The sequence below is a fragment of the Crocodylus porosus genome, unplaced genomic scaffold (genome assembly GCF_001723895.1).
Source record: "Crocodylus porosus isolate Cpor-Errol unplaced genomic scaffold, CroPor_comp1, whole genome shotgun sequence".
NCBI classification, from domain to species: domain Eukaryota; kingdom Metazoa; phylum Chordata; order Crocodylia; family Crocodylidae; genus Crocodylus; species Crocodylus porosus.
The window spans coordinates 24348328-24359376 of NW_017728910.1; the positions used below are offsets into that span (position 1 = coordinate 24348328).

Here is an 11049-nt window from a genome sequence, read left to right on the forward strand (position 1 = left end):
CAAATTGGATGGTTATCTTGCTGGGATCCTATGACTCCAGCTGACTTCCTGCCCTTTGGGTGGGGGGCTGGACTCGATCTCCCGAGGTCCCTTCCAGCCCTAACGTCTATGAAAATTTAAATCCAAGGGGAAAATAATTCCCGCAGAAAGGCACTGCCTTATTCGACTGCTGACGCACAGAGCTCACAGCACCAGACCAAGGGTGCAAGGGAGCACCTTCAGACATATGGCACTGAACCTCCTGCCACCCCTTAGGCCCAGCAGCACTGTGGCCCATGACAAGGGTGACAGGGAACTCCAGCTGGAATCAAAGCCAGGAAAAGTGCTCTTCCACCACTCCACCTCTGGCAGCAGGTCCAGCCTTGATGGTCACAAACCTATGGCAGATGTGTGACGCCCAACTGGAAGGCGCTTACCGATGCAAAGATGACGAGTCCAACAGAACCCAGACAGCAATACCACTGCACCCACGCTGTCCCTCACCAACCACAGGTTGATTAAAGCCCAGCACCCAAGTCCCACTCCACCCTGTCTTAAGTGATCCAACCCATCATACCTTCTCGCTCCATCAGAACTTCTCCCAGGGCTCTGCATGCGGCTCTCTTGACCTCCCAGGCACCCCCTAGCTGGCCCGGGCTGTAAACAGCTGCCTCCACCACAAGATCCTGGAAGCTGCCATCAAGCAAGCACTGCATCCTCCTCAGTGCCCCTGCCGCCTGTTCTGGTTCCACCTGCTGCTGCTGCAGGCCGGACTGGATCAGCACCAGCACCAGCGCTGCTGGCACACAGGGAAAGAGGCTCCTCAAGTTCCTAAGTGTCTCATCCAGAAGTTCCCACTGCGCGAGTTGCCTCAGGGTGGCAGCCTGCCACAGCATGAAAACCAGCTGTGGCTGCAGCTCCTGCTCCTTGCTGGCCTCGTCCTGGAGGAGCTCGGTCCCGAGGTCAGCCCTACTGAATAGCTCCTGGGCAAAGGCAACCCGCACAGGTGAGGCTTGTTCATGTGCATCATCCATCTCCATCACTAACACCTGGCCCTTTCTCTGCCCCACAGCGTCTAGCAGAGTGAGGAGCTCCCAGCGGGTGGGCTTGGCAGGGAGCACCTGCAGCAGTGACTCCATGGCTGGAACAGTAAGTTTGTTCTTATTACCCCAAAGCACTGGGGGAGGGCAGCTGGGGACATCTGCAGGGAGCTGTAATGGGTGTCAGCAGTGAATGCTCAGGGAGAAAGATCAAAACGGAAGTCGTCATGCAGACTGGCTTAAATGGATGCACTTCAGGTGTTACTGAACTGTTATAATAGAAGGGGGACAAGGACTTTCCACTCTCTGCACATCTTGGAAAAAGGGGGTACCACCCACCAGAACTGGGAGCAGAGGTCTGTTGCACCATCACATCACTGACAGAAGTTGGGACCTGATGTTCTAGTGATCAAATCGTAATGGGCAAAACGACATTCCTTCACCCTCACTAGAAGGTGCTTAAGTTTCTGGCTGGCTTAGCAACTTATAGCCCATGCACCCCATCGGCATTTATTTAACATCAAATCCGACAGGCTCTTGGCCTCAGCACTCTTCCTGGGGTGAGGGCTAGAGGTTGTGTAGTAGGCAAGATTCTTTCTAGCCATTTTAAAATTTCTCTTTCATTGTGTGTGCTGTGTTTCAGGCAGCTGGAAAGTAAATCCTACTTTCTCTGCATCAGTCAGCATCCTAGACCTCCGTGATTTCTCTAAATGTCTTGGCAAGCAGACGTGTAACCAAATGCCCTGTTAGCACTAAGCACTTTTTGTTTTAAATACTGTGGCAATAACAAAAAGCCTCCAGGCCAGGGAATTAGTGTGCATGCTGGGTGTTGGAGGCACTGTGCTACCCTGCCTGTGCAGGAAAGACTATGCAAAATACTGTCCCCATAACAGGAACAGTCTTCACATGGCTTTGAGACAGAAAACCTGCATCACTTCTTTCACAGCAGAGAGGAATACCACATGCACCTAAGTAACACTCCTCAGCTGCCAAGCCCAGACACAGCTTACACTCGCAATGAATATTGCAGGTCCACTCTCAGAAAGCAAGCCCCCATTCATGGCCACGGAATCAGAAGACTATGCTCATTATGTGCAAAGATGTTAAAACTCTGAGTATCGGTGTGTGGTCAAACAGATTTTTAGGTTAGACATTTATCAAGGTAAATTTCAAACTGTGCAGCTTACCTGTGTCACCATCTAAGGAGGAAAGCTTTTCCCAAAGGCCTTGCAATGAAACAATTTGTAGTAGGTGAAACAGCCAGCCAACTGTCTGTTGATTGGCCAAGTTACCTTTGATGTCACAATCCCATTCCTTCCCCTCTGAATGTTATCTATGGTGGGGGCACCTGGAAGCCCCGTCGCAGACTGGAGTCCTGCAGTGAAAGGCTCTTTGGAGATGACTCCTGCTACAAACTGCTTACAAGCCACTCCCCTAACTCCATCTCTTTGGGTTTAACATTCCCAACTTAAAGGCACATTAAGTAAAGTAACATTGTGGTACATGTGCAGGTATATTTAAATTAGAGCCTTTTCTCAAAGGCAAAAGGGAAATGGAAAAAAAAATCATCAAGATGAGGTTCCAGTTGTATCCACCACAAGGTTTTATTAGTGATGAAAATGGATTGCTTTCGAGCAGCTCATTGAGTAGCTGAACTGTGTAAAACAGGGATTAATTAGCAGAAGAGGGTTGTTCAAGGTACTAAAGGCATATCCAATGACTGTACTAAGACACCACTGCAGTTAAGAAGAGAACCAGACAAATGTGTATCCACCAAAACTCAAATTCAGACCTCTGCACATTCCCCAGTAACTACAGCCCACCCTAACAGACCTGTACAAACTGCGCTGGTTTTGTATTAATAAAAATTAAATAGTGAAAGAGAACAAGCTTTACATTCTCTCTCAAGATCTGAAACATTTATTCCAAATTGCTCAGATACCAGGATGGGAAATGCAGTTCAATTATTTTCTTTTAGCTTTTCTGCCCCAGTAATCAACCCAGTTCTCCCTTCATCATTTGCTAGGTCATCATCCACTAATCCCGTGTGGATTAGACAGCACGGTTTTACAAGTATGACAGTGAGCAATAACCCCCAGAATCGAGTGACAAGAAATACTAAGAACAAAATGTACAAAAATGGAACAGACTCTAGATTTTATTCTCAAAAAAAATTTAGATCCTTGATGGATACAGCATCTGCAAGGAAATAAAAAAAATTGTTAGTGATTTTATTAAAATTTTACAGTTTAATACCAACATTTCCAAATAGTTAGAATACCCATGCAGAGAAATTATAAAAGACAAGTAACCAATCTGCACAATACAGGGAGAAGAGCAAAGGCAGAAGAACACAGAACCTGGCTCTGACTCTGGGAAGAGTTCCTTGCAGGAGCTGCCCAATGCAACTTCCAACTTTGGTGGAGGGACACACAGACTGCAGCTGAACAAAGAGAGCTGCCGGGAGGACCTGCACCTATGCTGCTCCCACAGCTTTTTCTATATGGCCTAGAACAGAAGCCAAGTAGGACTGCATTGGACTCCGATTTTGCTCGCAACAATGCCACTACAGTGACAGCACATACAGGAACGAAAGTCTGAGTGGTGTTCCCAGATGCCAGAAGAGGAGGGTATCTCAAGGGGCTATGGAGAACAGCATACCAGAACTTTGGATGGGGGCAACAACAACGGACTTCAGAAGTGTTGCACCTAGCCATTAAGGAAGGCTGATACAAGGGCCCTGAAGGCAGCAAGAAACCCCGGAATACCTCCCCTAATGAAAGGAAAGGAAGAATGGAACAGAAGAAAAACTAAGAGGAGTGAAAGGAAGGATAGTGTATGAGTTGTACAGGCAACCCCCGCTTAGCGCTCTTAGTTCCTGAAAAAACGAGTGTTAAGCGAAACAAGCGTTAAGCAAAACCAAAAGTATCTGACGACCCAAGATGGCAACCGCGAGTGTTATAATGAAGCTTCTTGAGTGCTAAGTGGAATCAGGTATCAATTTAAAAGTGAGTGCTATAGCGAAACAGTGGTAAGTGAAACAGCATTAAGAAGGGGGTGCCTGTACAAAGATTGAGAGGCGAGACGACAAAAGTAAATGCTTTTAGAGGGAGATTGCCAAGGACTCAGCCATAGATGACTTCCCACTATCCAGAGCAGGATGTGGGGACACTACAGCAAAATCAAATGCTCCAATGCTCAAATGTGGTGTTACTGAGCGGCTTCCAATTCCTAAGCCCTGCAACTATCACAGGAAGCCACTGTAGAGTCTCCTGGGGAACAGGTCAAACACTTGGGACAGAACCTACCACTGCAGAGCTGAAAGTGGCTAGACAGGTCACAACGAGATTTGCTGTACTTACCACTCTGATTCTGTGACCAATGGCCTTGGCTGGAAGGTTGGAGCGGAACTTGGCACGAACCATGCCGCTGTTTCCATGGGCACGGGTCACCTTCCCCCAGATGACTCGTGTTCTGTTGGGCTTGCCACCAGGAGTTACGGTGTTGCTAACAGGGAGAAAGGGAATGTTAACTTCTGGCATGACACTCCTAGCAGTCCCGGCTCCATTAAGGTGACAGCTGCAGATGAGCAGTTTCCCTTCCTGTATTTCTAGGACTGCCCTGGAATGTCCAGGCTGGAAGCTGCTTGTAGACATAGGGGGACTGGTCACCTGTACTGCAAACAGCTTGGCCGCAAGCAGAGAAATGCTACGCATAAAGAAAAGGTATGGTGCTCTCACGTTACAGCAGTATTGTGATTCCTAGATTAGAAATATGGCAGAGGAGTGCTTATTATCTTGCATTTAACATTGTGTATGTTGCATGCACCACCAAGACATGAGAAAACCAGAAGCACTGCTTTAAGCAGCAGTTTTGTATCTGGCTTATATACATTTAGAAATTCATAGAATTAAATCAAATTAAGAAGATATGAAAAGGTCCCAACCTTGGTAGTTTAAATGAGACGAGGAACTGCACCAATTTAATTAGACATATTTAAACAAGCAACCTAAGCTAAACCTGAACAAGTTGTGTGTAAACCACCTCACCTGGGATTTGCCCATATATACCATACCTGTCATTTCAACCTGAACCCTAGCAAGCACTTCAAATAATGAGCTAAGCCTGCTGCCTGGATGTTTGTGAAGGTCTGGCATAGACCAGAGGCTGTTACTATAATCATGCAAACTATACACACACCCACCTGACAGCACACTTCTTTGTATAACTTCAGAAGCTTATAAATGAGAACTAAGACTTGCTTAACACAGACAGGATAAATAGCATTTGAGAATGTACCAAGTACAGATAATGAAGTCTCAATGCCATCATGTGAAATTTGGAAAGACTGTATATTCTCTCCTCAGTATGAAACAACCTGTAACTTTACTTCAGGTGATGTACATTATCTACAGCACTAGGACCGCAGCACAATTAAGAGCCAAATGTAAAAGTAGGCAGACTTCAGTGAATGCAGTAAGATCATACCCAGGCCACTCTAAAGAAAAACAAAAACCTTCATTACAGCTGAACCAACCTCCTAGTAAGGGTCTGATAACAAAGATATGGTTTTACTACGTATGTCTGGAAAGTCAAAAGACAGAGGGCTTCCCTTTGAAAACGCCCTGCTGTCCTGTCCTGGCCTGCACATGCTTATCTAGAGGCTGCCTGTGCGAGTACCTCCAGGGATTTCAGTTGCACAGAAAAACCACAAAGGACTCCAAGTCCAGAGCAGAACGTGCCAAATCAGCATCCTGAAACAGTGGAAACGGAAGCAGCCATTAAAGCGCCGGTGGACCCCATCTGCAATGCCATGAACAGGAAGTCCCCTTCCACACTACCTGGCCGCGCAGTAAAGCAGTCTGCAGCAAGGCCCACAGCAGTAAAGTCACAACTTCCAGGTAAGCAGAGAAGGGAATAAAGCACATACCTACCCTACACTCCACAGCACTCATCACCTCAGTAGGGGCAGCGGTGGGGAAATGTGTGTGTGCGCGTCTAGAAACAGCCCAGGCACTTAACCCCTTTAAGAGTACAACCCAGACCTTCCTGTTAATTCTGCCGTAAGAGTCCAAACACCATGATGACAGACCCTTCAGTCCAGTTCATCACTGAATGCAAACAGCACACACCAGCATCTTGGAGAAGATGCAGGCCCACCCATTACTTTTCCCCTTAGTCTTCTATCACAACAGCAATGAAACCAATTAGCACATTGTAGAACTAAATTCATTTGTTGCATAGACGTTCTGAAGTGAAAAATCACACATGGAAATTGAGATGACCCACATACAAATCTATGTGGCCACTTTGCCTGTTTTATCTTTAGGCTGGAAATCCAAATAGACTACTTGTGACCCAATAAGTTTTCCTGTCAAACTCGGCACAACTATTTAGCACAACAGCCAGGAGCTAATTTACTTACTTTTTAGCTTTGTACACATACGCGCATCTTTTGCCCAAGTAGAATTCAGTCTCCTGGCGGGCGTAAACACCTTCAATTTTTAGAAGGGCTGTGTGCTCCCTCTGGTTTCGAAGGCCTCGCTTATAGCCAGCAAAAGTGGCCTTGGACCACAGTCTAAGAAACAGCAAGCATGTTAACGAAATGAAAATCAACAGCAAGCAACCCAGTTTTCTGAATAAGCTATTTCTGAAGGGACTACAAGCATGCTGGGAACAAGAAATAGTGCTTTATGTCACAAGGAAGTAAATACACCAGCATCCACAATTAGGGGTAAATAAGGAAGCTTCCACAGCAAGAGACATTTATAAACAGCTCTCCTTCTCTCCATTAGAAACCTTTTTCCTCCCATGATTATCACTAAAAAGATAACAGTAAGAAGCAATTTGTTTTTTTAAAGTTCTTTATACACACTCTTCAAATGTCCAGAAAATAGACTCTATCACTTCAATGATAATGCAGATTAGTTGATTTTGGATCTTTGCTACAGTAACCAACTCTGTAATAAGAGGTGTAGCAACAAAGTGCTGTCGCTGTATCAAAATGATTTTTTGCAGTCTCTATGGGGAAATACAAGCATGTTCCATGTGGAGAGTGTAGAACTCCAGCACAATTCAGGACACTTGAAACCAACAGCCAGAGTCCTAGAACTGTGCTTAATTGTATTGGAACAAATATCCTATAAAGCTTGCTTAGCTTGGGTACTATTATAAGGTAAATCCTTTTGGACAACAGATTTAAAATTTGTCACCAGTATTTTCACAAGACAGATCCTTTTGTTCAAAATTTAAATCTGTAACAGGGTGGATTTGATTTAAATCACTGGCCAGGAAGCTTCGGTTTAATTACTGATTTCTACAAGATGTGCACTGTTGTTGTTTGATATCCTTTATTCATTTAACTTCTTGAAACTTTGCACTTTTAGGGAGAGGTAAGGGCTTGACTGTGCACACCCAAACTTGCAGAGAGACAATAGGGCTGATGGGTGAGTAATCAGTAGTGGTGTGCGGGTATATCCATCCATGTGGAATCAGCACCGATAAAAGGAAAATTGATATTATTGGCAATCAGCGTTTTTTGTCTGGTGTAGCCAATAACATTACTGATAAATGCCACATGCATGTGCACAGCTGCAGCATGCATACAGCCAGGAATGCAGGCCAGCAGCTTGGAAAGCAATGTCCTGCCGGTAAGTCGGGGGGAGGGGGAGAAAATTGAGGCCCCCATAGTGAGAGAGAGAGAGAGACTGGGGTAGGTGCTGCCCAGCCAGGTTGAAGCATGGAACAGAGCTGTGGGTGGCTCATCAGGGGGGCATGGAAGGATGGGCAGCTCTCTGCTGCTGCACGCACTCCAGGGGAAGCAAGAGGGGCATGTGCCCCCATTGGATTTGTGCACGGGGTGAGGGTGAACTGCCCGCTGTGGGCTCAGGGACTGCACCAGCTTCTTCCTGGCAGCGGGGGTGGGAGGGGGGGGACTATAGCCACCCCAAAAATTCACCGCAGACCCCCACACCCAGCACTACCACTACCCACCTCAAGAGCACCCCTGACCCAGCATCCCCACCAAGAGGCCAACGCAGGCCCCAGGCCTGAAGCAGGCAGCCCGCCCTTGCTCTGTGCACAAATCCAGGGGGCACATGCCCACCCTGCCTCCCCCGAGGGTGCACACCAGCAGCAGGGAGCCACCCACCCTCTGCTTCCCCCCCCCCATGGGCCACCCACAGCTCGGGCCTGTGTCCTGCCCTGGCTGGGTAATGCCTGCCCCATTCTCTCCCTCACCATGGGGGCTTTGAATTACACCCCCACCCCCAATAGACTTACCAGCTGGACGCTGTCAGGCTGCATATCAGCACTCTGAGCGGTATCAGCTGATATGGCCTTTGGTATTGACCAAATAATTGGTATTAGTGGTACACTCCTAATAAAAGATATCACATCTTCCCAAAGAACTCTTGTCTGCCTGTGAACTCTGGAGAGACAAATCCAGTCTGAGAACTGAAATGAAGCACCACATAGATGTTTAATGGGATCTTCTAGACTGAGCACTGAGTCTCACTGAGTAGAGTGGTTTTCTTTAATCTTTAGTAATCTATAGAGAAACCTCTTGGAACCCCATAAGATTGGGCCCCTAATATAGACCACGGCTTGTAATGACCTATTTATAAAACTTCTAAAAAGGTTGCACAAATACACAAGGTGTTTATATAAAGTCCTTGTGTAACTTTATAAACAAGAATAACTTTGGGTGTGCACGATAGAAGCAAACCAAAATGGCATGCTTACACCATGCTAAAAATCTTAATTATGGTTTCAATTACTATTTACAGTTTGCTATAACAGCCAAAGTTATTCAAGTTTAAAGTTGCACAAGAACTTTATAAACACCTGTATATTCACATAACCTTTGCAGAAGCTTTATAATGCATCACAACAGGCTGGGGCCTATATTAGATAGACAGACACAACAGGGATGCCAGACCACCTACTGTTAGCGCAGACTTAGTGATGGGGCACTTGGAGGGGCTGGATGTGTTCAAATCAGTGGGCCCGATGATCTTCACTCAAGGGTGCTGAAGGAATTGGCCAGTGTCATAGCAGAGCCCTGGCACGGCCGTTTGAGAGCTCGTCGTGCTCTGGTCAGGTCCCAGAGGACTGGAAAAGGGACAGTGTGGTCCCTATTTTCAAGAAGGGGAGGAAGGAAGAACAGGGAAACTAAAGGCCAGTTAGTCTCACCTCTATCCTTGAGAAAACTCTGGAAAAAATTATTAAGGATCACATTTGTGGGAGCCCAGCAAGGGAAATAATGCTGAAAGGAAATCAGCAGAGATTCAATGCAGGTAGATCCTGCCTAACCTGGTTTCTTTTTATGACCAGGTCACAAAATGCATAGACGCAGGAGTTGAGGTAGATGTCATCTACCTAGACTTTAAGAAGGCCTTCGATACAGTATCTCATTCTGTTCTGGTAAATAAACTGACAAGCTGTGATGTAGATAATTACATGGTCAGGTGGGTGACAAATTGGCTTAGGACAGGATGGAAAAATAGGCAGAACGAAACAGGATGCAATTCAACAAAGATTTAAGTGCTGCAAAGTGCTGCACCTGGGCAAAAAGAACCACCAACAGTACACTGACAGGCTGCGGGGCGACGTTCTCAGCAGCACAGCAGCGGAAAGGGATCTTGGAGTCATAGCTGACTTCAAGATGAACATGAGTCGTCCGTGTGACGAAGCGATCAGCAAGGCTAACCGTGCTTTATCATGCATTAGCAGGTGCATGACAGAGGTGATGCTTCTCCCTATGCGGCATTGATCAGGTCATAGTTGCAGTACTGCGTCCAGTTCTGGGCACCACACTTCCAAGAGGGATGTGGACAATCTTGAGCTGTTTCAGAGGTGGCCATTTGTATGGTCAGGGGCCTGCAGGCAAAACCCTACAAGGAGAGACTGAGGGACCTGGATTGCTTCAACTTTTGCAGGAGAAGGCTGAGAGGTGATCTTGTGGCTGCTTATAATTCATCGGGGAGGGTAGCAGGGAATAGGAGATGCTCCGTGTACCAGGGCACCCCTGAAGTAACTAGGAACAACAGCCACAAATTGACGGAGAGCAGATTTAGGTTGGACATTAGGAAGCACTTCTTCAGTAAGGGTTGCTGGGATCTGGAATGGGCTCCAAGGGAGGTGGTGCTCTTCCCTACTGTGGGGGTCTTCAAGAGGAGACCAGAAAAGCACCTGGCTGGGGTTTGTCTGACCCCAGTGCTCTTTACTGCCCAGGGCAAGGGGTCGGACTCAATGACCTACTGAGGTCCCTTCTGACCTGAACATATATGAATCTTATGCAGTTCCCAGAGCTTAAAGTTATTAAAATTGCACCAGGACTTATCAAACTTGTAAAAAGGTTACACAAGTGTTTGTAAAATAAGTCACAACAGGCCATGAACTATATCAGAGGTCCAATTTTATGGGGTTCCCAGAGGCTGCTCTAGAGACGGAAGTTATTAAACCAGGGCTTTAGAAACACTCTGTGTACTCGTATAACATCTGACAGGCTGCGGACTATATCGGGGCCCAATCTAAAGAGGCTCCTCTACAAATTAAAGTTACCCAAGTTGCACCAGGAATTTAGAAGCGCCCCCCCACATCCTCTCTAGAAGTTCATGATTAGTTGTTATAATTATTAATAATAATAATTCCTATTCCATGATGATATTTGGGAGCTTTAACAGATCGTAAATTAAAACGATCTTTACAGCAATTAAAAGCATCTTAACCACAAAAAAAAATTAAATTAAAAAACCCCACTTATGGAGAAAAACCAGCGGGTTGTTTATTGAAATCTCTTCCCCCCCCCCGGTAACCCGGTCCTGGTACGGGGCAGCCGCCCGGACCCGCCGAGTCGCTCCCGGCCGCGGCGGGAGGCTGCGCGGCTCGGGCAGGGCTCTCACCTCCCGGACATGGCGGCGCGGCGCTGGTCCCGGCGGCCTGCAACCAGAGACGTGGTGTGAGCACCGCAGAGCCGGCTCCGCACCATCCGCCGCGCATCGGCGCCATCCCGCGGCCCCCGCGCCAC

General features: G+C 46.9%; 2 protein-coding genes across 2 annotated transcripts in view; both read right to left on the reverse strand.

Annotated features, from left to right (window-relative positions):
- The window catches only part of LOC109308528, an 8499-nt gene extending 5438 nt beyond the window's left edge, over positions 1-3061 (reverse strand). The window contains exon 1 of the mRNA XM_019532874.1: positions 557-3061. Coding sequence (XP_019388419.1) covers positions 557-1118 — 562 coding nt within the window. The 5' untranslated portion in view covers positions 1119-3061. The remainder of the gene's footprint in view (positions 1-556) is intronic.
- Positions 3062-3151: 90 nt separating this feature from the next.
- Positions 3152-11049, reverse strand: part of RPL35A (ribosomal protein L35a) — an 8090-nt gene continuing 192 nt past the window's right edge. Inside the window, exons 2-5 of the mRNA XM_019532875.1 lie at positions 10925-10961; positions 6445-6597; positions 4382-4526; positions 3152-3218 (exon numbers count right to left, since the gene is read on the reverse strand). Coding sequence (XP_019388420.1) covers positions 3195-3218; positions 4382-4526; positions 6445-6597; positions 10925-10935 — 333 coding nt within the window. The 5' untranslated portion in view covers positions 10936-10961 and the 3' untranslated portion in view covers positions 3152-3194. The remainder of the gene's footprint in view (positions 3219-4381; positions 4527-6444; positions 6598-10924; positions 10962-11049) is intronic.